Genomic DNA, 28,000 nt, shown 5'->3' on the forward strand with positions numbered 1-28,000 from the left:
TGGGGGGGGGGGGGGGGAGGTAGATTTTTAATAAAACCCTTTTATTAAAAAATGTTTGCGGCGATAACAACACAGGCCTCTCTTGTTCAGAGATGCCAAAAATATATAGGGCAAATTTTCACCCGCTGGTGTGTGTGTCTCTCCCTGATCCTGGGTCCTGCAAGCACTTCCCAAAAATCTGCCGACTAGCCTTGGCCAGCAAAGGGGGGCACCTTGGGGACCAGACCCCCCCCCTCTATGCACCCCTGCAAAGAGAGCTCAGGAGGCTCTTGGCTGCTTCCTTGCACAGTCCAGTAGTCCGAGATGGCAGAGATGGGGGTGGAGGGGTGGATGATGCCCTTGCCTGGGCTCAACCCCAGCCAGGCGTCCCTCTCCCCCCCCCCCAGTCTCCCCCAGGGCCTCCCTCAGCTCTCAAACCATTTGCTCCTCCTGGCTGACGCCGCAGCCTTGTTGCCGCCGCCGCCCAGGATCTTGCGTTTGTACTGCTCCACCAGCTGCTCAAAGCGGGTCTCCGCCTGGCTGCGCTTCCCCCGAAGGTGCTTCCTAGGTGCCTGTGAGGAGGAGGAGGAGGAGAGCTGCATCAGGAAGGGGGCGCCCCACGGTTTGGCCAGGGAGGTTGGGGGCAGGGGCACTCGAGCAAAGCCAGGGGGCAGGGGCAAGGGAAGGAGCGAGCCGGTGGAGAGCAGCAAAGGAGGTTTTATCTCTGGCATCCCCTTCCCCGGGGAGGAGAAATTTGTCGAGCATAACCTTCCTGCGTCGCAGCGGGTTGGACTAGATGACCCGAGGGGACCCTCTCCTCTGCAAAATTTTAGGGTTCTGCAAATGGATCAGAAGACAGGCATATCCACCAGGTTTTCCGAGCTTCTCCAATTTTTGCAGTTTCAGCTCCAGGTTACGGGGATCCAATGAGGACAACCCCCCTCCTAAAATCCCATTGGCTGGCTTTATTTTTCAAGCCAGGGATGGGGAACATGGGGCCCTCAGTTGGTTTCGGGAAGGTCTGGCGTGATGGTCAAAACACCCTTCTGCGTGCTGTTTGCAAGGAATAAACGGAGGCAAGCTTCTATCACCTCCTAGAGACCCGTCCATTCACAGAATCGTAGAATTGCAGAGTCAAAAGGGACCCCGAGGGTCATCTAGTCCAAGGACTGAACCCGTGACCGTGGCATTATCGGCACCAACCACGCTTCAACCAGCTGAGCTAACTGGATTCCATCAGGCATTAAGGGGCTCCTAAAACCCATCACGTGGGACGCGGATGGCGCTGTGATCTAAACCACAGAGCCTAGGACTTGCCGATCAGAAGGTCGGCAGTTCGAATCCCCGTGACGGGGTGAGGTTCCGTTGCTCGGTCCCTGCTCCTGCCAACCTAGCAGTTTGAAAGCATGTCAAAGTGCAAGTAGATAAATAGGTACCACTCTGGCGGGAAGGTGAACGGCGTTTCCGTGTGCTGCTCTGGTTCGCCAGAAGCGGCTTAGTCATGCTGGCCATATGACCCGGAAGCTGTACTCTGGCTCCCTCGGCCAGTAAAGCAAAATGAGCGCCGCAACCCCAGAGTCGGCCACAACTGGACCTAATGGTCAGGGGTCCCTTTTCCTTTACCTTAAACCCATCACACCCTTCTGTTTTATTGTTTAGTGATATCTAACTGGACCTTTTATTCTGTTTTTCCTGGTGCATTTCCTTGTATGTTTGATTCTAAATGTCTGCATGTTGATTTCTCTTTTGCTTTAAAATCTCTTGCTGTGCTTTCTGTAAAAACCACCTAGGGATTCTGTGTACTAAACGGTACATAAAATCACAGACTCCTCCTAGAGCTGGAAGGGACCCTAAGGGTCATCCAGCCCCACCCCCTGCAAGGCAGCAATCACAATAAATATCAGACGATGAGAATGGGCTCCAAAAATGCATGCAAAAATGTGTGTTCTATGAAAGAAACGCAGAGGAAATGGCTTTCTTTAGGGGAACAGCATGTACAAAATACGTGAATGGTTCCAATGCAGTTTTTTTGGGTGGGAGGCCTTTTTGTTTTTTTCCTGCAGAAAACCCAGAGAAGAGCTGATGGTTGGAGAACGCTGAAGGACCTCGCGATGTGGCCAGGAGAATACAGAGCAGAGCTGGTTTTACTATCCATTAGGTCTTCTAGGTTGGGAAGATTCAGGGCCGAGAAGAGAAAGTCCTTCTTCAAGCAGCACACAGTTGAACCTGTGGAACTCACTGCCACAGGATGGCTTTGACAGAGGAATAGACTTTAGGGGTGCAAATATCCAGAGTGTGTGTGTGGGGGGGGGGTGTCAGGTGGGATTGCTATGAGGAATTATGAAATACGGAGCAAGCCATTGCGTCGGCAGTGAAAGCACTGCGTTGACTGGGTTTGAATCATTGACGATAATTTCTGATCGAATCCCACAAGCCCCTGCACCTCTGCCATTTGCTTTCTCTACACCTGACAGGCACCTCTAAGCATTCTAAGCACAGACCACTTGCCAGGTGCTTCATCAGGCATCCTGGGTCATAAAGATAGAAGGTAGTTTCTTTGATGTACCTTTCTTTAGTTTTGTTATTCTAAGGGCCAGGAAGAGAGTTCACAAGGAGATACCTGTCAGTCTTCCTCTCCTGTTTTGACCTCTGGGGTTTCCTAAAGGCATTCCTCCTTCCTCCTTGATTCCTATTTTATTTACTCTCAACTATGTATGCATGCTCAAGTAGGAAATAGTTTCTTTGTAGTTTTAACTTTAACTTTGTCCCATGTGGGGTTTCTTGAAATGCTCAGAGGAAATCTGATTGGTTCTTACAAACACTGTGTACAGTGGTACCTCGGGTTGAGTACTTAATTCGTTCCGGAGGTCCGTTCTTAACCTGAAACTGTTCTTAACCTGAAGCACCACTTTAGCTAATGGGGCCTCCTGCTGCCACCGCGCGATTTCTGTTCTCATCCTGAAGCAAAGTTCTTAAGCTGAGGTACAATTTCTGGGTTAGCGGAGTCTGTAACCTGAAGCGCATGTAACACGAGTTACCACTGTATAAAGCTTTTTTGTGAATAAAACTACTTGGGCCACGGGGTGGAGAGGATTATTACTGGCACCTCCTCCCAGAGTCTTGCTGGTCAAGCCTCATGTGTATTCTATTAATCAGGGTCTAATCCTTCCTCTGCTTTTGGAGTGCAACAATAGACAAATTCATGGAGGAGGAGGAGCCTACAGGATGGCTCCGCCTCCACAGATAGAGGCAGCCAGGCTTCTGAATCCCAGATACTGGAAACAGCGGGGGGGGGGGGGGGGCTGCTTTTGTCCTTGCAAGCGGCTTGCAGGATTCCCGTTGGTGCATCTGGTTGTCCTCTGGACCGGACGGGCCGCTGGCCTGATCCGTTCATCTAATCTTGGGTTCTTATAATAAAAATAATAATAAATTTTATTTATACCCCGCCCTTCCTGGATCAGAAAACTGGGCTCAGGGCGGCTAACAACAAATTTAAAACACTTAATTGATGCAACAAAAACCAGCATAAAATACAATATAAAATCTGAATAAGAATAAATTCAGAATTCAAAAATCAATTTGGGGGGGGGGGGGGGAATCCATCCAATAAACATTAGATGATCCCCAGGGCTAGCTGGCTAAATTAGTCCTATTTGGGCCAGCGAGGAGACCAGGGGAGAATTAGCTGTGGGGTCCCAGAGCGGTTAATCTTCATAAAAAGGGGAGAGGGAGGGAAGGAAGGGGAATAAAAGATCAGGCTAAGGTCAAATTGAAAGCCAGGTGGAATAGCTCTGTCTTACAGGCCCTGCGGAAGGAAGTTCAATCCTGCAGGGCCCTGGTCTCATGGGACAGAGCATACCACCAGGTCGGAGCCATCACTGAGAAGGCCCTGGCCCTGGTGGAGGATAATCTGACTTCCTTAGGGACCTCTAAACTATGGTTATTCATGGACCTTAAGGTCCTCTGCGGGGCAGACCAGGAGAGGCGGTTCTGTAAATCTTGACAAACCCTTGGCTGTTGGCATGAAAGAGGCCGCCCCCCCCCCAATGTCCCCACAACCGACTGACCTGCTTGGGCCCCTGGCTGATCTTCTCCTGCCTGCGCGTTGGGCCGGAGGGGGCCATCTTCTTCGCGGGGGGGTTCACTCTCCCCTTGTCCCGCTTCCTGCCAAGAGAGAGAGAGAGAGACGCAGCTCAGCAGACGGAGGAAGAGGCCGGGCCACGGCTGCTCTCCCTGATCCGGGGGAGACCCAGGACCCCAGAAGGAGCTGCTGAGCCCCCCCCCCCGGGACCACCTCCTGAATTCCCCCTCCAGCTCCCTCTCCCTGCCCTTCAATGCACACCAAACCCCCAGGGAGACAGGCTCTGGGTAGCCCCCTGACCAGACCCTGCCCTGTGGTGATCCTGGAGCACAGGAGCCAAATGCGGCCCCCGAGAGACCCTCTCCTTCCAGTGCCCCCGCCTGGCTGCAACACGTCCCCCATCTGGGACGGCGCTTCTTCCTTGCTAGGAAGGAAAGGGCTGTGTGTTGTGTTGCTGCAAAAACTGCCGCTTTCCGAGTGGCCGGAATGCCCCCCCCCCGTGCCAGAACTGCCCCCATTGCTCCGTCCACTCCTCCACCTTGCCCCCGCCCCCCACGGGGACATGCCCCCCCCCCGAAGGAATGCACATGATGGAACATGGCCCCTTCTCTGTAACAGCTTCCCCACCCCAAGGGCTGTGCTCCCTTAGTGGGAAAATTCCTGGAAACAGGCGGGGGGGGAGATCAGAGCAGGCGAAGGGCAGCCGGGGGGAGGGGGCGGAAGGGCAAAGACGGAAGGGAAACCGAGGCAGGGGGCAGGCAGGAGGGGAAACTGGTCCTGAGGCCTTGACACAGAGACTCAAGGGGATGTTTGTGAGTGGCAGCGGCAGCACCCTGCCTTCCCCCCCCCCCATAGGCTCATATACTCCCCGCCCCCCCTTACCTGATCTTGGGGCCCCGTTTGGAGGGCAGAGGCAGAACTTTGCGCCGCTTCCTGCCGTCCGGCAGCTCCACCTGTTCTATTTCTGCCCGTGTCTGGAAACCCGCCCAGGATACGGAGCCCTCCGGCGGCCGGGGGGCTTCCGGACGCTGCTGCTTGGCTGCTGGGGAGACCCTGGGCTTCTTCTCGGGGGGCTCTGATGGGTCCTCGTGCCCCTGAGAAGCCCTCTCCGCTTCTTTCGCATTGGGGGGCTTCTTCTTCCGCCTTCTGGGAGGCTTTTTGGAGGCGCTGGCATTGGGCTGCTTGCCGGCCGCCTCCTCGGGGGGCTGCTTCTGCCTCAGCTTTTGCTGCACAGGAGAAAAGGGGGGCAGGGAAGGTTTGTCCCACTGCAGGAGCCCAAGGGAGCTCAGCGAGGGAGGCCACCCACTTCTCTTTCAAATAACATATATTCCCCTCTCCCCCTGAGCACCCATTATTTTTATTGATTATTGATTGGTAATTCTTTATTGTAACTGTTAAGTGTAAACTGTTTAATTATTATGTGCTGGTGCTTTACTGTTTAGGGACGCGGGTGGCGCTGTGGGTTAAACCACAGAGCCTAGGACTTGCCGATTAGGTCGGCGGTTCAAATCCCTGCGATGGAGCTCGCTCGCATTGCCCTGTCCCAGCTCCTGCCAACCTCGCAGTTCAAAAGCACAAAGTGCAAGTAGATAAATAGGTACTGCTCTGGCGGGAAGGTAAACGGCGTTTCTGTGCACTGCTCTGGTTCGCCAGAAGCGGCTTAGTCCTGCTGGCCACATGACCTGGAAGCTGTACGCCAGCCCCCTCGGCCAGTAAAGCGAGATGAGCGCCGCAACCCCAGAGTCGGCCACGACTGGACCTAATGGTCAGGGGTCCCTTTACTGTTTACTATTAGAATGGATGCTCGGGCTGCGAACGTGATCCGTGTGGGATGCACATTTGCAACCTGCGTCTGTGCGCTTCTGCGCATGCGCGACCATCAAAACCCGGAAGTAACCCGTTCCAGTACTTCTGGATTTTGGCAGTCCGTAACCAGAAAAAACACAGTATATTATAATGGGTTATTGAATATTGCTTTATTTGAGATATGGTGCTTATTTCGAAGTTATGATTCCAGTATGACTTTTTGTATGCTGGATCAGAGGTTTTGCGATCTTTGCTGCCTATTTAGTTGTTTCCCCAGCTGGTAGACTGCCTTGCACAAATATAGAAAGGCGGGATACAAACCGAAAGTGAAATGAAAAGAAAATCATGCATCAGGTTCACAGAGCCGTTTGCAATATTCCAAGAATCGTAAAACTGTAGAGTTGGCCGGGACCCCCGAGGGTCATCTAGTCCAACCCCCTGCAATGCAGGAATCTCAGCTCAAGCATCCCTGACAGATGGCCATCCAGCCTCTGCTTAAAAATAGGGTGGCCATACGTCCAGACATGACAGGGATTTAGCCGTCGTGAAGAGCGTCTGAGCGGGAATTTCTTTAATGTCTGGGAAAACCTGGATCTTAAATCAACAACTTTTCGGTCCAGATTTTCACTTTCTATTTAAAACCTCCAAGGAAGGAGAGTCCACAACCTCCTTTGCGTGAAAAGGGCAATAAAAGCAGCCATGGGCTAATAATTAAACCAATTCCTGACCAGTCAAAAGGGGAAAAAAGAGAGGAGCAACAGGAATTATGATTCAGAAGGAAAACGGAGCATTTGGTTCCCAGCTATTCCCTCCAGCCACTCAACTCCTCCACAGTCAAAGTGGGAAGGTAAGTCTGGGGGTGCAATGGCAGGACCCCACAAACAAAGGGGTTCCACGCAGGCTGAGGACGACTCCAGGGGCTAAGCAGAACTTTCCCACCTGCCTGGAGAGACCACTGCAGGGGGGTAGAATGCACAGAGCCCTCTGCCTTGCGGGTGAGGACCCCGGCCCCAAAGAGCACCCTATGAGACTTCCCAGGAGGCTGCAAAGCTGGTAAAAGGTAAAGGACCCCTGGATGGTTAAGTCCAGTCAAAGGCCACTATGGGGTTGCGGCGCTCATCTCGCTTTCAGGCCGAGGGAGCCAGCATTGGTCCACAGACAGCTTTCCGGGTCATGTGCCCAGCAGGACTAAACCGCTTCTGGTGCAACAGGACACCATGATGGAAGCCGGAGCGCACGGAAACGCCATTCACCTTCCCGCCAGAGCGGTACCTATTTATCTACTTGCACTGGTGTGCTTTCGAACTGCTAGGTTGGCAGGAGCAGGGACAGGGCAATGCGAGCGAGCTCCATTGCGGGGATTTGAACCGCCGACCTTCCGATCGGCAAGGCCAAGAGGCTCAGTGGTTTGGACCACAGCGCTACCCGTGTCGCAAAGCTGGACACCCCCAGAGCTGCAAAGACCCCTTTCCCAGGGCTGAGTCCCCACCGGTTCCTCTCCCTAGTGTAGGATTCCCCCTCCCCTCGCCCTCGGCAGCCATTCGCAGCAATGGCGCCGCCTTCTAAGAAGGCGGAGGTCGCAGGAGCATCTGACTGCAATTGCTTCATTGCTGGGGGTTGGACGAGATGAGCCTGAGGGTCCCCCCTCCAACTCTGCGGGGTTCTAGGGTACCTCCTGCTCCTCAGCCAGATGGGTGGAGTCCAAATAAATTATGATTATGATTATTATTCCTACCAGGCTGCGCTGGGCTCGCTGCTCCTTCAGCTTCAGCTTCCGGCGGTCCTCCAGGGAGAATTCCACGATGGGACGCTGTGGGGAGAAAGGGCAACCTGAGAAGACCAGGAGAGTTGGGCCACCTATTCTCACGGGGGCCACCAGGTGCCCCCTAGGGAAACTAGCAACGCGCTCCAGAAACTGATATTCTATAGCCCTCTCCTCTGTGAATCTGCCCCACCTCTTTCCAGTGCCCCATCTGGAAGGAACGGGGAGGGGGGGGGACCTTACCTTCTGGTCCCCAAAGACCTGGGGGTTGTTGTTGAGGTGTCGCAGGGCAGCCAGGGCCTGCTCGTGTTCCTGGAACTCCACAAAGGCATAGCCCAGCGACTGGCCCTTCCCCTTCCCAGCGGGCGCTTTCAGGTCCTGCATAACACGGCACTGGAGAGAGAGAGAGAGAGAGAGAGAGAGAGAGAGAGAGAGAATCGCAGAGCTGGAGGGGAACCAAGGGTCATCCAGTCCAACCCGAGTGGATTAAAAATCAATGGGTTTAAAAAAAATATCAGATTTTTTTATTTAAGTTGGATTTTCAAAATAAAATGCTTTTGGAGGAAAAACCTTTCTAAAGGTAGTTTTCCATTTAAGTTACATTATAGTCCAAAGGCTGTTCATCAGGAAATAAGGATTTGTTTTAAGTTTTTCATGTGGGCTAAAACTCAAGTCTGTTTTCTTTTCTTTTTTTAAAAAAAAGTTTAACCACATCTGTCAGGGGTTCAGAAGGAGAGACACAGGAGGGGGAGCAAATGGAGAGTGAGGAGGAGGAGTACGAGGGAGGCGCAGGCAGTGACAGTGGCCAGAGTTATTCCACAAGCCTCTCTAGCGAATCGGAGGACTCACAGAAGGGAGCGCCGGTGGCCAGAGCGAAGGGGGCTCCAGGGGGGAAGCCCCAGGAGGAAGGGGCTAGCGGGGAGTCCCTGAGCAGCAGCTGGAAATCAGGACCAGCTTCTCCACCAGAGCGCAGGGGGGAGGGGGAGTCCCAGGAGTCGGGACCAGTGTCCTCACCACCAGAGGGAGGAGAGGAGTCAGGTTTGGCAACGCCCACATCAGGAAGCGGGGAAACGGTCAGAAGGAAAGTCACCGGCTGGGCGCGCGCGCCAAGTTCAAATGTACAGGAGCGCGGCACAGCAGGGAGCCCAGAAAGGGAGCCGGTCTAGCGTCGAGACGTGGGTCTGCGCGCCCAGAGCTTGGAAATGGAAACTAAACTTTAATAAAGACTTTTGTATATAACATCCACTGGGCGTTGGTCCTCTGTGAGCTGGGACCTAGCGGCAGTCCTGACAACATCAGTTAACAAACACGGCTAAATATGCTATAAAGCTATTGTTAATAACAATTGTTTAAATTGTTATTAAGGAAATCACTATTTTTCTACTTCCAATAAAGTACAGCAGAAAGTTGTCCAGATATAAAAGGTTAACTTATTAAACCTCACAATAATTTCATAATTATCTCTCTGTGTATTTCTTAATAGTACAACAAAACCAGTGGTTTTTGATATAACTGTAATAACTACCCTGAACATTTATTATTCCAAAAATGAAACCTTCATCTGGTTGTAAATATTAAGATTATACCAGCAAGAATGAGTCTTTCTGTTAAAAAATTATTTAAATCGAGTCTTACGGACTAGTGATTTAAATCAAGTCTTACGGACTAGTGATTTAAGTCGAGATTTAAATCAATTTGCTTTAAATCGAGTCCACCCTGAGTCCAAGGCAGGAATCTCAGCTCAAGCGTCCGTGACGAGGATGAAGCCAGAAGCTCAACAGGTGGTTCTTGGCAGGAGATCTGAGGGACGGGAGCCGTTTTGTCATTTCATGCCCAGCTTTTCCTCCAGGGAGGCGATGCTGGTTCCCTCCTGCCCCTCCCCGCTTAATCCCTGCCACCCCCCTGCGGGGGGGGGGGGCCTGCAATGAGAGGCAGGCTCACCTCCTTGAGCCGGAGGCCGGGGCTTCCCTTGGCCGCCTGCAGCATCAGCTTCCGGAGCCGGACGTCGTCAACGCCTTTGGGCAGGTTGTGGACGCAGAGCCTGGTCCGAGACACGAAGATGTTCTGGTCCTTCAGCTTGTGACGCTTCAGCTCCTCAAACTGGGGGAGGGAAAAGGAGGGGTCAGCACAGCCTTGCAAGGTGGAGCAGGCAGGCAGGCAGGATGGCCGGGGGGGGGGGAGGAGGCAAGGGGAGAAAGCCAGCCCACCACTCTGCTTGGAAGACTCGCCTGCTTTTGCAGGTTATCTCCCGCGTCCATTGTGTTAGGCAGCTGAGCTATTTCACAGGCTTTTGTTTGATTTGCTCATTGCAAACAGCTGAAGGTCTGTAAATTTTGATAAGAAACCTGGGGGGTTGAATGAATTTTGATTGCAACTGCATACAGGGCGGCTGTCTACCAGCTCCATCTGGGACGCAGGCTGAGACCCTCCCTGCCCACAGACTGTCTCTCCAGAGTGGTGCATGCTCTAGTTATCTCCTGCTTGGACTACTGCAATGCGCTCTATGTGGGGCTACCTTGGAAGGTGACCTGGAAACGACAACTAATCCAGAATGCGGCAGCCAGACTGGGGACTGGGAGCAGCCACTGAGACCATATAACACTGGTCTTGAAAGACCTACATTGGCTCCCAGGATGTTCCCAGGCACAATTCAAAGTGTTGGTGCTGACCTTTAAAGCCCTAAATGGCATCAGCCCAGTATACCTGAAGGAGCGTCTCCACCCCCATCGTTCTGCCCAGACACTGAGGTCCAGCGCAGAGGGCCTTCTGGTGGTTCCCTCATTGCAAGAAGTGAGGTTACAGGGAAGCAGGCACAGGGCCTTCTTGGTAGTGGCACCCGCCCTGGAAATAGACAACTATCTGACTTTTAGAAGACATCTGAAGGCAGCCCTGTTTGGAGAAGTTTTTAATGTTTTAGTGTGCTTTAAATATTCTGTTGGGAGCAGCCCTGAGTGGCTGGGGAAACCCAGCCAGATGGGCAGGGTATAAACAATAAATTATTATTATTCTTTTACAGAATCACAGAACTGCCAGATGGGAAGGGATCCCTGATGATCATCTATTCTGACCCCCTGCGATGCAGGAAACACAGATCTCTCAAGGAGCACCTCGTCCCACACCCCAACTCGGCTGCAGGAGTTCATGCGCCGGTTACTTCACAACAGGATTCCTGCAATGTGCTCTATGTGGGGCTTCCTTCGTGCTTGAGCCAGAAGCTGCAGTGCCTGCAGGATGCTGCCGCCAATTGCTGACGGAGGCCTTGCCGATTTCCTACCGGGCCAAGTTACTGTTAGCGTGTAAAGCCCTCAATGACCCGGGACCACGAGATCGCCTTGCCCCATAGACAATCTCTGGACCACTTCTTGGAGTGTGGCAGCATCTCCACTTTGGAACTCCCTGCCAATTGATATCAGGCACCGAACACTTTTCAGCGCCTGCTCAAAACATTTGTGTTTAGACAAGCCCACCCAGATGTTTAGAAAGTGTGCGGGGGTTTTGATTTGTTTTAGTCTGTTATCTAGTGGCTGTAACTTTCTGTATGTTGTAAACTTTTCTAGACTTCTATTGTTTCGTAAATTGCTTCGAGGCTTGTTGTTTTTTTACACTCAGCGTGTGATTCATAAAGTTCGTATGCCGTTTGAGTGTTAAAAAAAACACCCCACTCAAAGCGGTTTACAAAAGGATAAAACAATAAAATCAAGAACTGTTTAAAGAATACAAAAGTTTAAAATAGTTTTTTTAAAAAAAAAATTTAACTCCCGTCAACTTCCTAAGCATCTGGGCAGGTTTTCCTAAGCAAGAATGGTTTTAGCAGTAGCTGAAACGAAGACAGTGAAGCAGCCTTCTGCATCTCAGCAGGTAGGGAGTTCCAGAGTTGTAAGGGCTGCCACAGAAAACAAATGCAGAACAGGTATCATGTGGGAAATAAACAGGAAAAAAGAAAGAGAGAGAGAGAGAGATTCGGCAAATTTATGGCTCTCCGCAACTACACAACATGATGTCCTCTTGCTACGTGGAGAGTCTGGGGCCTCAGGCGGGCCCTGCGTGCGAGGGGCAGGGATTCGTACGCAGCAGAGGGCTCCTGTCCATCAGAGACAGGCTAGATGGTCAGCAAACTTTTTTCAGCAGGGGGCCGGTCTACTGTCCCTCAGACCTTGTGGGGGGCCGCATTTTTTGGGGGGTGGAAATGAACAAATTCCTACACCCCATAAATAACCCAGAGATGCATTTTAAATAAAAGGACACATTCTACTCATGTAAAAACACACTGATTCCTGGACCGTATGTGGGCTGGATTTAGAAGGCAATTGGGCCGCATCCAGCCCCCGGGCCTTAGTGTGCCTACCCATGGGCTAGATTCAGCACACCCACCTCGACCTGGCCCAGCAGGGGTCTTCTGGCATCCTTAAGGAGGGAAAGCTTGGAGCTTCTAGGCCAGCCTTTCTCAGCCTTGGGTCTCCAGATGTTGGCCTACAACTCCCATCAGCCCTTGCAAGCAGGACCGGTGGTCAGAGATGATGGGAGTTGTAGTCCCAAGCTTGAGAAAGGCTGGGCTAGACACATACACACAGAAAGCGAGAACTTACCCGTGCCCTCTTGGCCAGGTCAGCATCGCTCATCCCCTCGGCAGCTTTTGTTCCAGCACGGATCACTGCAGAGGAAAAAGGAGCATTGAAAAGCAGTACAGAATCACAGACTGGGAAGGGACCCTCACAGCTCATCTAGCCCAACCCCTTGCAATGCAGGAATCGTGGCTAAAGAATCCCTGACACAGGGCCACCCAACGTCTGCTTAAAAACCTCCAAGGAAGGAGAGCCTGCCGCCACCTCCAGCCCCTTCCACATGGGAAGGAACATGCCCCCGTAGCCCTGCCCACAAGGCAAGGTGAGCCCAGGTGAATCCAGCCCCGCCCAGCCGCTTCCTTCGCACTCACAGCCTTCGCGTGCTAGGTACAAGTTCCGGGTGCCAGTGGGTTTCTTCGTCTTCTGGCTCCGCAGCTGCTGGGCTTCCTCCCGGCTGACAGCCAGGTCCACTCGCAGGCGGCGGCCCCCCAGGTGCAGCCCCCCGCCCTTCGGGGGAGAAGGAGAGACAGTGAGAGGAAGGGAGGCAAGGAAGGGGCACCCACAGGCACGGCCAGAGACAGGCCGAGCCAGTCCCGGTGGAGGCAGGGGGAACTACCACGCTCCCACCCCGCTGAGGGGGAAAAAACCCCCAGCTCTCACCTCGCTCTCATCCTGAGCCACCTGAATGCACTTCTGGGCAGCTTCCTGGGACAGGAACTGGGCAAAGGCACAGCCTGGTGGTGGGATTTTGGGGAGTGGGGAGGAGAGAGGCATGTTTAGGAAGCTGTCTTACAGTGACCCACGGCATCATAGAATTGTAGACTTGGGAGAGACCTCAAGGAATGCAGGAATCTCAGCTAAACAAATACAGTCATACCTTGGGTTAAAGCTGCTTTAGGCTGTTTTTTTGGGTTGCGTCCCGCGGCGACCCGGAATTACCAGAAAGGGTTACTTCCGGGTTTCGCCACTCGCGCATACGTTCAAAGTGACGTCACACACGTGCGCAGAAGTGGCAAATTGCAACCAGCATACGTGCAGACGCGGGTTGCTTTCTTTTCAGGTTGTGAACGGGCCTCCAGAACGGATCCCGTTCACAATCAGGGGTACCACTGTACCTTGTAACACAGATGCAATAGTTACAACATACAGTGGACACTCGGGTTGTGAGGGTGATCCGTGCAGGATGCATGTTCGCAACCTGCAGTGGCGCGTCTGCACAAGCACGGGTTGTGATTTGGCGCTTCTGTGTTTCGGCACGTCCGTAACCTGAAAAAACTCAACCTGAAGCAGCTGTAACCCGAGGTCGACTGTATAGAGTGCGAGAGGCTGCGTGGTCATGTTTGTAACAAATGTCTTTACTACTTCTTCCTATCATACGAATCAAGTCCAGGATGAACAACTTATACAATCCTTAAGCAAGGTATATAACCTATTTAATTAAATCCAAGGCAGATATATTCCTTCCTTCATACAGTGGTGCCCCGCAAGACGAATGCCTCGCTAAACGAAAAACCCGCAAGACGAAAGGGTTTTCCGATTTTTTAGCGGCTTCGCAAGACGAATTTCCCTATGGGCTTGCTTCGCAAGACGAAAGCCCATAGGGAAATCTCCGGGGACAGCGGGGAAGCGCAGCACGCCTTCTCCTCTGTTCCCGGACCTGTCCTAAGGCTTGCGGTGGGAGGTCCGGGAACAGAGGACAAGGCGCGAAGGGCTTCTCCTCTGTTCCCGGGGCTTGCGGTGGGAGGAGGGTTTTTCCTCCCCACCGCCAACATTCAGAACAGCCTTCTGAATGTTGGCGGTGGGGAGGAAAGCCCTCCTCCCACCGCAAGCCTTCAGAAGAGTTCCCGCCTAGGCTGCGGATAGAGCGCAGAGCAGGGGAAGTCCTGCAGGGCTCCCCAAGCTGCGAATGTCTGCCCCTCACGCGGGGCAGCAGGCTGCTATCCGCAGCTTGGAGAGCCCTTTGCACCTCTTCTGAAGGCTGGAGGGGGGCAAAAGTCTTTGTCCCCCCTGCCTGCCTTCCCGGGGGCTTTTAAATCGCCCTGGGACAGCGGAGAATTCATCCGCTGTCCCGGGGCGATTTAAAAATGCTGGCGGGCGGCAGCGCTGCCGCCCGCCAGCATTTTAAGATCGCCCCGGGACAGCGGATGAATTCTCCGCTGTCCCGGGAAGGCAGGTGGGGGGAAGCAAAGACTTTCGCCCCCCCCCCCCGCCGGCCTTCAGAAGAGGTCGGGGGACAGACTGTCCCCGGACCTGGTCTGAAGGCGGTTTCCATAGGAACGCATTGATTGATTTTCAATGCATTCCTATGGGAAACCGTGCTTCGCAAGACGAAAAACTTGCAAGACGAAAAGACTTGCGGAACGAATTAATTTCGTCTTGCGAGGCACCACTGTACAGTGGTACCTCGCAAGACGAATGCCGCGCAAGACGAAAGAGTTTTCCATTTTTTGAGTCGTTCCGCAAGACGAATTTCCCTATGGGCTTGTTTCGCAAGAGAAACATCTTGCGAGTTCTTGCGAGTTTGTTTCCTTTTTCTTAAAGCCGCTAAGCCGTTAATAGCCGCTAAGCCGCTAAGCCGTTAATAGCCGCTAAGCCGCGAATAGCCGTGCTTCGCAAGACGAAAAAACCGCAAGACGAAGAGACTTGCGGAACGGATTAATTTCGTCTTGCGAGGCACCACTGTACATTCTTGTTTGAATTCATATATTACAAAGTCCTTGAATGTGGTTAAGGAAAGGTACCCGGAATGTCACGGGCAATACAGCTGATGAGGTTGGCTAGCATGGGTAGCAGACACAGGCAGGCTGGCTCAGGCAGCTGGGGAGGGTAGAGGACAGAACAAGATTTCTGGATATTTCCTTGTTTCACCCCAAAGGGCTTCCTCAGCTGTTAATAGTTCTATATACAGTCATACCTCATGTTACATTTGCTTCATGTTATGTTTTTCAGGTTGTGTCCCGTGGCAACCAGGAAGTACTGGAAAGGGTTACTTCTGGGTTTTGTCGCTCGTGCATGTGCAGAAGCGCTAAATCGCACTTCGCGCATGCACAGAAGTGCCAAATTGCGCTGTGCACCTGCGCAGATACGGCGCTGCAGGTTGCGGGCTATTCATGTTGCGAACAGGCATCCGGAACGGATCCTGTTCGCAACCAGAGGTACCACTGTAATATAAATATAAACACTTGATAATACAAGGTTTAATATTTGATATGTAGATATTACAAATATAAATCTGTTACATCATGACTGAAAAACAGAGTTCATACATTATTAAGCATTATCAAGCATTAGAAGATACAGAGGCTGTACATACCATCGAAGTGTGTAACAGATTACGTAAGCCATGATTCTTGGACGGTTCTCAATAGTAACGGCCAAGAAAGGAAGAAATATATCTGCGTTGGATTTAATTAAACAGGCATCTCAGCTCAAGCATCCCTGACAGATGGCCATCCAGCCTCTGCTTAAAAACCTCCCAGGAAGGAGAGGCCATTATTTGGCACACGCTCAATTTCTACACCTTTTCTAATACCAGACAATTACCAATTCAGTGCTGTATAGTTCATGATAGTAGTGGCCTCATATAAAACACAGTTATTGTGCGAATGTGTTCTTGGCAAAAATAAAGGTCAAAATAAGGAGAATGATGTAACTCCAACAATGTTTATGTAAACAGATATAATACAGACACCCCCAGAAGGACAAAAAAAGAGATATTTTTTAGTTGCTACTTTTGAGGCGGAATCTGAACTCAGGTCCCCGAGGACTCCGCCCCTCCCCACCTAATACAAAATTATTCTGGCTCAGTCTGCCCCCCTCCCTTCCAACCCCCCCCCCGTCTCACCCCCATTACCTTTGGAGTGTTCCGTGTCTGGGTGAAGCACAATCCGCACGTACTTCAGATCTCCAAACTGCTCCAGCAGCTCCCCCAGCTCCTCCTCCTCGCTGTCGAAGGACAAATTCCTAGGGGGGAAAGCAGGGGGCACGTGAAGATGCGCCCCACACCCAGGGAGGACAAGAGCCGGTTTGGATCCCAGGGGAAAAACATGTCTGGGGGCCCAAAGCAAGGGCGGACTGGCAAAAAAGTCCTTGCACAGGATAAAAAACAACAACATGCTTTTGATTTCATGATAATGATAAATATGAAAATCTTATTGTTGTTGTTTATTGAATTTACTGTATGTTTCGCTTCATAAGACGCATCTAGTTTTTAGAGGGGGAATGCAAGAAAAAAAAATATTCTTTTAAAGGAGTGCTGAACAGAGCCTGTATGCATCGCAGGCTCTGCTCAGCGCTCCCTTTCAGGAGCCGCGAGGAGCATGTGTGCGGCGCTTGCAGGCTTTTCCTCCTCAGGGAAAAGCCCCCAAGAGCCGACCACACGCTCCACGTGGCTCTTGCGGGCTTTTCCAGGAGGTGGAGTCCCTTCCCCCACCTCCCACAAAGGCAGCAAGAGCCGCGCGAAGCCTCCTAAGGGCAGCGGGATGAAGGCATGGCGAAGCCAGAACAGCAAGAGGGAGCACTGCGTAGCAATCCCTCTCGCTGCTCTGGCTTCTGGCTTAGCTGTGCAGCCTGCATTCTCTCCATAAGACGCACACACACTCCCCCTTACTTTTTAGGAGGGAAAAAATGTGTCTTATAGAGCGAAAAATATGGTATATACCGCCCTATACCCAGAGGTCTCAGGGCAGTTTGCAGAAAAGGTCAACATAAAAACCACAATATATATATATAATCAAAATAAAAGCAACAACCCAATAACACCCTGTAGGGGTCAGATGGGATTACCATGAGGAATTATAAAATATACATCAAGCCATCGTGTCCACGATGAAGACATTGTGTTGACTGGGTTTGATATATTGACGATAATTTCTGATTAAATCCCATAAGATTCTACATTCGTGCCCTTTTCATGCCCTTTTGCCTCTGCTGCCCATTTCTCCCTGCTCTTCACGAATCACATACACACTTATAGACAGGCAGGAGTCCTGTGTCCTCAAAGACTGGGCAGTTTCGTCTTTGTAGTTTTCTGATAGTTAATCTTAGGGCCAGGAAACAGATCTCACATGAAGGTGGTAGTGATCTGGTCTTTCTGGCCATCCTTCTTATCATGTTTATTTCTCAGCTCTGGGGTTGCCAGATGCACCTCTTTGTAGTTCTCAACTTATTTACCACCCCTTTGTAGTTCTCAACATATTTACCCCAAAATATATGCATGCTAATTAGTGTTGTAGTGTAACTTTTTCCCCACGTGGGGTTTGATGAAATGCTCAGAGGAAATATGATGGGTTCTTACGAGCACTGTGTAAAAGATTCTTTTGCTAATAAAATGGCCTGGTGAGGGGTGTGGTTTACGGACTTTTCTCCAAGAGCCTTGCTGGTCAAAGCCTCGTGTCTTGTTTTTAATCAGGGTCCAATCCTTCCTTTACTTTGCAAACGCAACAACACCCTTTTTACCTGTTAAGAATATTAAGAACTTAAGGGCTAGTATCAACCACGGAAGCACTCACATGATTGCTGCTGAACGAACCTGACACTTGTTAAACTTGTGTTGATTTTTAGGAAAATATAAATATTTGCACTTGTTGAGAATGTTAAGATCCTAAGGGTTAGCATCAATGATATTCCAACCCCCCACGATGAAGAATGTTAAACGATATATTGATGCATGGAATGACCTCAGCCCATTTTTCCTTCCTTCCCATAAGGTATTACATAGGTCTACAGATGGATATGTTGCTGTGAGTCACTTGGAGACGTTCAGATGACAAGCAGCTAATCATCTTAAAAAGTAGTAAGGAGAAACAGCCATAAATGTACGTTGGAGCAGGGTTCTCTAAGCCCCGCAAGGATGCAGAAGGAGCAGGGCAGCAGCCTCCTGGCTTCTCTCCCAAGGCGATGCTGAGCCCATGGCCTCCACCCACCTGATGAAGACGGTCCTTCCTTCGGTGACGTCTGATGGGAGCTTCTGGACTTTTTTCCGCTTCGAAGGGACGTCAGCTTCTGGAACGGGAGCAGACCGGGGAGAGGAAAATCATGAGCAAGGTGTTCTCGAAAGGCCACAGAATGGCTGGAAGGGACCCCAAGGGTCATCCAGTCCAACCCTCAGCAAAGCAGGAATCTTTGGTAAATATTATTATTATGCCACTCTCACTGGGCAAGGTGGCAGTGCCCAGTCTCCAAAGACCAAGGCGGAGGAGGGCCAAGTTCCCAGCAGAGGCCATTAAATTTCACGTGGGGGCTGGCAGCTTTCAGAAAGAGGAATGCTGGGTTGAAATTGATTTTTTAACCAGACCAAACAGGTCTCTCCTGGCGCTCCTTTGAGGTGCCAGCTTTTTAAGGGTTTGCCACCTGCCCTGGCATCCAACCCCTCAGAAACTGCAAAACCAACCTTCTTCATCTTCCTCGTCACCTTCTTCTTCCTCCTCCTCCTCATCAGAGCTCAGGGCTTTGCCAGGCTCCCCCTCTTCCTCATCGGAGTCCTGCGTCTCTTGCTCTTCCTCCTCCTCCTCCTCCTCCTCCTCCTCCTCGCTATCCGCAGGAGGTGGAGCGACCTGCTCAAAGTACCTGTCCAAGAAATCATGCAAGGAAAGAGCTGTCAGAAGCAGGCAGCTGAACTCTGCGTCCAAAGGGCTTAATTCTGGGGTTCTGGAATCTTGGAGCTGGCTGGATTTGGGCAGAGGGAGGAAGCCAGAGGCAGCCCTGCCGCTTCCTGCTGGCAGAGACAGAGCAGGAATTTGGTGTTGGGATGCGTCCAAGGAAATGGGGGCAATTGGCAGGCCCCAGCTCACCAGCCAGCAGCGGGGCGAACTCTGGTCCTTGGTTCTGCATCAAACTGCGAGCTTTAGAAGCCTTTCAGAAGCTGAGCATGCAAGCCAGCAGAGATAAGAACTCTTTGCAATGGAAGGGCAGAGAGAGGCATATGTAAAGCATATTTACAAGCATTTTATTCAGCATCAGGACAAAGGAAAAACACGTCTGCTCCCCTTCCGTGTCCAAGCAAAAAGCATAAGCGAAAGCTATACACAACGGAAGTTCCCAGGAGGCTGTGCTGGAATGTAAACAGGCATGTGACATACAACAACTCCACATCTCTCTTCCTCTTAGGTGGAAGGGAACATCAATATCCTAACACACAGAGGGCACAGAGGGCGGCTTAGTGTGCCCGCCCCCTGATCCCCACGTCAGCAGCAGAGTGAGCCCGTCCCGGGTCCTCTGGAGCAAGCCCCTTGCACTCACCTGCCCTGCCTCGCTGGCTCAGCAGGCTCTGAACTTTCGTCTTCCAGATTGTCGTCATCGTCGCCAGCCTGAGTTGTGTCCGCTTGCTGGGCCTGGCTTTGCTTCTTCTTCTCCTGGACCCCTGGTTGGGGGAGAGAGGCAAAGAAGCAGGAGGGTGAGACGCCTCTGCCCAGTTTCTCTCAAGGAAGACGCCCATTTCTAGCTTCACCCAATAATCCTGGCAAATCTCGCCATTGCTGAGTCCTGCTTGCTGGCTTCCCATAATAGGCACCCGGTTGGTCCCTGTGAGAATGGGAGGCTGGAGTAGATGGGCCCCCTTTGGCCTGATCCAGAGGGGGCATCTTGGGTTCTCGCGAAAAGCCATGCCAGGGAGGTCCCTGCGGCCAGATCCCAAACGGGCCACAGAACAAAGAAACAGGAGTCCAAACGAAGGAGCCACACCTGCAAAGCCTCGACTGGGCAGGAATTGGAACAGAAGGAGGAGGCTTTCTAAGGGCACAACGGCTGGCAGGAGAAAGACCCTGTCGGAACATGGCGCTTCTGATGCCCAGAGATCTGCCCTGGTTGCCCAGTAGCTACCAGGCCAACGTCAAGGGCTTACTATTAGTCCGTAAGGCCCTTCACAACGTGGGACCCGTGAGATCACCTGACCCAGAGACACACAACTAATAATAATAATAGTTCATTATTTATACCCCGCCCATCTGGCTGGGTTTCCCCAGCCACTCTGGGCAGCTTCCAACAAAATATTAAAATATAATAGTCTGTTAAACATTAAAAGCTTCCCTAAGCAGGGCTGCCTCCAGACCGCTCCCATTCACAGAACTGGCCCTGTTCCAAGTGCCACGTAAAATCCATTCCATGTTTTGTAGGAACTGAAGCGTTGAGTGTGGCTCCGCCTTCACTTTGGAACTCCCTGCCTCTTGACACGTTGCGCTCTTTTCAGCGCCTGCTGGAAACGTTCTTGTTTAGACAAGCCCGCCCGGATGCTTAGAAATCTGGTGCAAATTTTAACCTGTTTTTAGTCTGCTGTCATTTCAGCTCGTCTAAAGTCATGAATTATTGCTGTTATTTTTTCAATGATGACTTTATTCTTTTATCCACTCTGATGGTTTTTTTTTTTTAAAAAAAGAATCAAAGAGTGCATACATGTTGTGAATAATAATAATTTATTATTTCTACCCCACCCATCTGGCTGGGTTTCCCTAGCCACTCTGTACGGCTTCCAACAAAAGATTAAAAATACATTTATGAAATGAATAAGCAAGAGGGGGGCCTGTTGCTTCTGAAGGTCAGCTCTGCTCTCAGAACCAGACAGTTTCACACACACAGGCAATTGCCTGGCTACAAAGACTCAGGACAGATGTCCCCCTGCCACTCTCAGCCGGTTGGCGTGAGGTCAAGATTGGGCCTCTTCACCCGCCACTCAAGAGCACACACAGAGCGAGGCTGCCTACCTGAGATGCCCAGAGCAGGATGACTCCTGCCCCGGAGCCACTCACCTGCCGGAGATGCCACTGCCTGCATCGCTTGGTACTTCTCCCGGGCCACAGCCCAGTCCACAGCCACCGGGCGCTCTGCGGAGGGAAAGAGAAGCTCTGAGGCTGGCTTGGCGAGGGGGCAGCGCAGCTACAAATCCCAGGGACCGAAATCCCATTCGTAAGAACTCAACTGTTTAGTGTGGCAGCCCCTACCCTCTGGAACTCCCTCCCTCTTGACACCAGCCTTCGCTGTACAATTTTTGGCACCTGCTAAAACTGTTTAGACAGGCCTGTCCAGATGCTTAGAAAATGGAGGCAATTTTAATCTGTTTTAGTATTTTAACTTTCCTATGTTTTAAAGGAGGGTTGAAATCCCCATGCCAAAAAACGTTCGTGTTTCATATTTTTGTAAACCACTTTGAGGGCTTTTTTTTTTTTTTTTTTTTTACAATCAAGCGGTGTGCAAATTATATGAAATAAAAAGTCATGGTTAACACTGAGTTAAAAACAAAAGAGGAATGTAAATGGGTAAAATTGATGGTAACTGCAGCCAAACAGGTTATAGCAAGTAATTGGAAAAATGCAGAAGAGCTAGGGGTGAACCAATGGAGGAAAAAACTGAATATTATTATAATTTTAGAATTTCTAACTGTGAAAATACACAGAATGAAAGGGTTTAAGGTCAGTGAGAAAGGGGAGGATTGGTTTGAGAAGATATTGAATTATTTGGGTGGGTTTGAACAATTTGGGGCAATTAAAATGTTAAAAGTTAAATAAACCTTGTGGATGGAGGAGCGTTAATGTATATAAAATTGTACATATGGTTGATTTGAATATGTTATTATGTATACCCAATGTATCAGCTGCCTGGCAGGTTTCACTGTTTGTGTTTTGGTTCTTGGTAAAAAAATTAAAAACCTTTTTTAAAAAGTCATGGTGTCTGTGTGTTTGCAGAGGAGAGCCGAAGTCAGTCTGCCCCACTGCCTGAACACCCCTGCATATTCAACTCTCCTGCGGATGTTCCAGCATCCCCAGCACAAGAGGACCAGCAAGGGAGTCAGTGGTGGGGAGAGCGTCAGACTAGGACCCGGGAGACCAGGGTTCAAACCCCTTCCGCTCGGCCACGAAGCTCGCTGGGTGTGACTTTGGGCCAGTCGCTGAATCTCAGCCTGACCTACCTCACAGGGTTGTTGTGGGGATTCAGCGAGGCGGGAGAGAAGCACGTGTGCCGCCTCGAGCTCCTTGCAGAAAAAGGTGGGATATCAAGAGCAATAGATGAACAAGTATTATCTCGCCTGACCCTCCGCACAGGCAGCTCCCATCCGACATAAACAGGACCTCAAATCACGCGGCTCCTTTTAAGAAAGCGCCAGACTCACCCTTGATCTCCTTCATGTTCATCCCCTTCAGGGCCTTCCCTGCTTCCAGGACATTCTTGAACTGCACAAAGGCAAAGCCACGCATCTTTCCATCTGGAAGCGACAGGAAAGCAACTTATTTCTGACTATTTTAGAATAATATTAGTAGCCTGCGCATGGGATTCCACTTATAGGGAGACAAGAGGAGCAGCCAGAGTCATAACCAAGAAGCCAGGTGGGACTTCATTCTTCAGCTTAAGACGGCGGACAGCAGAAACATGAGCCAGCCAGTGCTCCTATCTCTGATGTGTGGAATTCCTAGTTCCAAAGGGGAACGCAGTGATCCATGAATGGCTCGGGATAATCCAGGACAGGTGTGCAGTTTAAATGGAATGCTACCTTCCTCCTCCAGTAGCGCCCCACTGGCCCTTTCCCACCAGGCCACCTGGCCATACCTGGTTTCTTGGGGATGGTAGTCTCCAGCACTGTGCCAAACTGAGAGAACGAAGCCTTCAGGTCATCTTCTGTGCACTAAGGAGAGAAGAAACGAGACCAATGGCAGAAGTCATCACAGTGCTTTGTGTATTTTTCAAAAACTCCAAGTCTTAGGAAGGATCTGGGCTGCTGCTCCAATGTTCTGTGAGCAGACTGTGCTCTCTGGTGGGAAATCCAAAAGGGGGGCTTGGGGCTCCTATTACTGCTCCATTAAATGGAGCGCTCAGCTGTGATTTGCACCAAATTACACAAAACAAATGAAATACCGTGAAAATCCCTGAAACGAGAAGCAATGGTCTAGAAATATTATCTTATAGAAATAAACTAAATTATAAAAATCAAAAAGTTTAAGGGAAAAATTAGAAAAACCTAGAATTGAACAAAGCCTTAATGGGATGACGGCTACGAACCTCGTTTCACTGAAATATTCAGTTTCCTCAGAAGGAAATAGAGAAATAATAAACCTTAAATGACCAAATTCAAAGAAAGTGGGTAAAACTCCCCAAAATTCTGAAGTATTATAATCCTAGCTCGACCTAGGTGAAGCAAAGCGCAGTAATAAAGGATTGAGGACTCAAAGATACAGTTTCTAAAACTGAGTTTACAAAAAGGGTTTGAAAACCTAATTAGCAAGTTTTAGACACAGCCCAACTTGAAGAAAGCCAAGCACAATAAAAAAGAGTTGAGGACTCAGCTGTGAAAATTTTAGTATTGCCTTTACAAAAAGGTTTAAAAAACCTAAATGGCCCAAATTCAAAGAAAGGAATACCAGATAAGCTGTTTTAGATTTTAAACAAACTCAAGAACAGGGCTGAAACTCTCCCATGATCTAGATGTTACTGCTGATGTGAAAGACTGATTTACACCAAAAAGCTGCTAAGAAATGGACAGATGGAGGGCAATCTCTCAGGGAGTTGGACTAGATGGCCCTGGGGTGGCCTTTCCAACTCTACGATTCTGCGAAACAGCACTACGTCAGTGCTCTGAATCTCAGGCAGGAGTGCCGTGAAAGGTTAACCCTGCCAATCCACTTTTAACGGCCTCGTTCCAAGAAAAGAATGGGGGTGGCTCAGAAAGAGAACCCCAGCCCCATCAAAGAAGCAGGCGACTCTCCTGCCTTCGGCTCGTACCTTGAAGCTCAGATTGCGAATGATCAGCCTGGCTTTTTTGGAGGCTCCTTTTGCCTTTGGGGGCTTCTTCCCTCGCTGGGGGACCTCAGAGGCACCTGGAACCAAAGCAAATGGGACACGGCAAGGACAATGACACACTAAGAACACAGCGGAGGAATCATCACGAGGCCCAAGCGCTGATGCGCTCAGGTCACACCCACAAGCATCCCATGGGCCCAAGCATCTGGTTGGCCAGCCTGAGAACAGGAGGCTGGACTGGACGGGTCTGGAGTCTGCAAGGACCGTGGACTGTAAGAGGACTGAGCTTGCTTCTGTCTTAAGGACACATCTCTCTTACAGAGTCAGCACGAAGGTGGGTGAAAAGGGTGAAGGAAGTATGGAAAGTGTGAGGGGTTTTGACTAGCAATGCTGCTTCCCTGTGTTCTCCCCACAAAGCTGCTGCAGCAGCAGCAGCAGCTACTGCTTCTTCTTTTTCTTCTTCTTCTTCTTCTTATTATTATTATTACGATGATTTGTACACTGCCCTATACCCGGAGGTCTCAGGGCGGTTCACAAACAAAATCATCATATATAAAATCAAATTTAAAAAGAACCCAATAAAAGAATCCCAAAAGAGCCACATTCTAAAAGGGCATTGGATGTCAATCAGATCAACCAAAGGCCTGGTTAAAAAGGAACGTTTTTGCTGGTGCATAAAGGTGTATAATGAAGGCGCCAGGCGAAGTTCCCTGGGGAGAGCATTCCATACACAGGGAGCCACTGCAGAGAAGGCCCCATTCTCGTGTTGCCACCTCTGGACCTCTTGAGGAGGCGGCACACGAAGAAGAGCCTCAGAAGATGATATCAGGGTCTGGATAGGGTCATATGGAAAGAGGCGCTCCTAGAGGTATTGTGGTCCTGAGCCGTTTATTTATTGTGGTTTCTTATTAACCAGGTGTGAGAACCTTGCCATACCTACAAAAGACATTAACTTCTGTATGTAAGCTGAACAGTCTATGGATCAGCTCAGAAAAGAGTCTGGCGGGTGGAGGTCTTCTCCAACACAACTGCCTTGTCTTGCTCAACAGGGTCTTGAGCAGGTGGGAAGATTATTTTCTTCTGCAACTGGATGTGACCCCCTTTGGTCTGATCCAGCAGCCAGGCTCTTCTGATGTGCTTACGAGAACCTCCTGTCAAAAGCCCGGGAGATGCAGCTGAAGAACCCCGACACCATGCCTGGAGCAGGAGAGTCTGCTGTAGTCGAAACAAAATAAAGAAAATTCCTTCCAGCAGCACCTTAGAGACCAACTCAGTTTGTTATTGGTATGAGCTTGTGTGCATGCACACTTTTTCAGATACGTGTGCATGTATCAGAAGAGGTATCTGAAGATGTGTGCATGCACATGAAAGCTCATACCAATTACAAATTAGTTGGTCTCTAAGTTGCTACTGGAAGGAATTTTTTAATTTTGTTTGGAGCAGGAGAGAAACTCCAGCAGACAAGGCATCTTCTCCCTTTACAAGCAGCCAGGCAGGACAGGCAAAGCATAAAGATGCTGCTGGAGAGGCGAGTGAAGGCAAGGAACAATTGGCTCCTCTGCCAGCTCCGCCAACAGTCCTCCTCTTCATACATATAGGCCAGATTTGTATTTTAACAACTTGCCTGGTAGCCACAGCTGTCTAGGAATCCCATACAGGCCATTAAGTGGCAGTGAATGGACCCTTCCATCCCTCCTTGGCCTGCCAACTCATCTGGTTGCTCTGCTGGTGGGGGGGGGGGAGGCAATTCTTTCATAGCCAGCATAGGAAACAAGGAGGTTATTGGAGGGGAGGCAAGCGGCTGCATCCCTCCTACCTCAGTCCGCCTGACAGGAATCCCTTTTCTTTTCCACTGGCCTGTTAAGTGGCAAGGAGGCTACACTTCCCTGCTGGCTGCAGAGGCAGTTTGTTCGACTGCAGAGGTATAACTGGCAATGTCTTGGTCTCCAAGGTGCTACTGGACAATTTTTCATTTTATTTATTGGGAATGTCTTGGAATTGTGTACTGTAAGGAAATCAAAACCCATCTTCTGGACTGTGAGAACATGTCAGAAAGGGTGCTGGAAGCCTCGAAGGCAGCGCAGGTCATGTGGGACCAAAGAAAAGCCTCTTCTGTCTTTCTAACTGTGCTCAGCAAAACTGGTGCTAAGTGTCAACAGCAGCGCACAGAAAATCCTGGCACCCCACAAAAAAAAGACCTTGAACTTACCTTCTTTCTTCTTTCCTTTCTGCCGTGGTTTCGGATTAGCAAGGGCTACCGTGATCTTGCGTTTCCCAAAGGCTGTGATCTCCTGGATGGCTCTCTGAGCGTCTTCCGGCAAGGAGAAAGTGACAAAGCCAAACCCACGACAGGTTTTCTTGCCTATCCAACAGATTTAAAGGCATATTAATATTATTATGACTAGTTAAGCTTATTAAACTCCTTTTCTCACTGTAAGGAACTCAAGGTATCTTTCCTAACAACAACAACAACATAGAGCAACAGTCAGCAACTTGGCCAGGGAACGAAAAGCCATGTCACTCCACCCACCCTGCAATTCAAGAAAAAGGCTTGGGGGGGGTTAGGTAGATAACCCAAACCATACAAAATATTTTAAGCATGAGTTCATATGAAGATGCGTCATTCGAAGGAGATGCCATCACAACCTTATGCCAACTGGCTCTACAGTGGTAGCTCTACTTATGAATGTGATCCGTTTAGGGGTGCCGTTCGCACCCCGAAAAGTCCATAAGCATAGTGCCGCTACTGCGCATGCACGAAGAGTGATAGGGCGCTTCTGCGCCTGCACACGCGGCAAACCTGGAAGTAAACACTTTGCCGCGTTCGTAATCTGAAAATCTGCAATGTGCAGCACAGCCAGGAAAGATGCCTTCTTGGTGGGGGCTCATTCTGGTGCCAGGTGGGCTCCGTGATGCACAGGTGGTCCTGACTGGGGGTGGTGCCAGCGGTCAATAATAATAATAATAACCAGTGCTTTTTTTCGGGGGGGGGGGAGATGCAGGGGTACGCATACCCATAAACATTTTGTGACTCTAAGTTTGTCCTCATTGAGAGGCAGTATTTCAATATGAATAGGAAAATAAGAGTCCCCCCTAAACATTTTTTAAAGAAAATAAGAAATAATAATAATAATAATAATAATAATAATAATAATAATAGGGGTGCAGCACTACCAGGAAAGATGCCTTGCGGGGGGGGGGGGCTCATTCTGGTGCCAGGTGGGCTCCATGATCCAGTGGTAGTACTGACTGGTGGTGCTGTTGCCAGTGGTTAATAATAATAATAATAATGTTTTTTTTCTGGAGGGACACCGGGGTGCACGTACCCCTCAACATTTTGTGACTCTAAGTTTGTCCTCATTGAGAGGCAGTATTTCAATATGAATAGGAAAATAAGAGTCCCCCCTAAACATTTTTTAAAGAAAATAAGAAATAATAATAATAATAATAATAATAATAATAATAATAGGGGTGCAAGCACTGCCTTGTTGGGGGGGGGCTCATTCTGGTGCCAGGGGGACTCCATGATCCAGTGGTAGTACTGACTGGTGGTGCTGTTGCCAGTGGTTAATAATAATAATAATAATAATAATAATAATAATAATAATAATGTTTTTTCTGGAGGGACACTGGGGTGCACGTACCCCTCAACATTTTGTGACTCTAAGTTTGGCCTCATTGAGAGGCAGTATTTCAATAGGAATAGGAAAATGAGAGTAACCCCAAACATCCTTTTTGGGGGAAAGCACTGCCTAGAACAAGGGGTCCCCGCGGGGTCATCTAGCCCAGCCCCCCAGCCCAGCCTCAGAGGAGGGGCGAGGGTGGGGCAGCCCCTGGTGGGCCGCAGGGGGGGGTGGAAGCGCCCCTTCCCTCCCTCCCTCCCGCCCGGCCTCCCCCCCCCGTCCCCGCTCACCGGGCTCCGTCACGGCCACCGCCCGCCGCACCGGCCCCGCCCGGCCGAACTCCCTCTCCAGCTCGGCGGCGCAGGCCGAGGGCGGCAGGCCCCGCACCAGCACCGTCCGACCGGCGCCCGCCGTCGCCTTCTCCGCCATGGCCCCGCCGACCCTCCTCCACTCGCCCAGCACGTTA

General features: G+C 50.4%; 1 protein-coding gene across 3 annotated transcripts; it reads right to left on the bottom strand.

The window, feature by feature from the left end:
• Positions 1-24: 24 nt before the first annotated feature.
• RBM28 (RNA binding motif protein 28) lies at positions 25-27,986 on the bottom strand. Of its 3 annotated transcripts, none has more exons than XM_083700210.1 (19): positions 27,825-27,986; positions 26,110-26,273; positions 23,894-23,968; positions 22,724-22,799; positions 22,290-22,382; positions 20,932-21,006; positions 19,430-19,550; positions 18,582-18,757; positions 18,115-18,193; positions 16,044-16,153; positions 12,851-12,924; positions 12,562-12,697; positions 12,215-12,279; positions 9,570-9,728; positions 7,872-8,021; positions 7,602-7,676; positions 4,943-5,286; positions 4,047-4,143; positions 25-551 (listed from the first exon to the last, which is right to left on the bottom strand). In XM_083700210.1, exons 1-19 carry the CDS (start codon positions 27,961-27,963, stop codon positions 405-407), a joined length of 2,355 nt encoding a protein of 784 aa, XP_083556336.1. In that variant the 5' UTR covers positions 27,964-27,986; the 3' UTR covers positions 25-404. The 3 variants fall into 3 exon arrangements, with proteins under 3 accessions (XP_083556336.1, XP_083556335.1, XP_083556334.1); XM_083700209.1 differs by having other exon boundaries at positions 18,115-18,190; positions 23,894-23,988; positions 26,121-26,273; positions 27,825-27,980; XM_083700208.1 differs by having other exon boundaries at positions 23,894-23,988; positions 26,121-26,273; positions 27,825-27,979.
• Positions 27,987-28,000: the final 14 nt, after the last annotated feature.

The sequence above is a fragment of the Podarcis gaigeae genome (genome assembly GCF_964106915.1).
Source record: "Podarcis gaigeae genome assembly, chromosome: 10".
Taxonomy (NCBI): Eukaryota; Metazoa; Chordata; class Lepidosauria; order Squamata; family Lacertidae; genus Podarcis; species Podarcis gaigeae.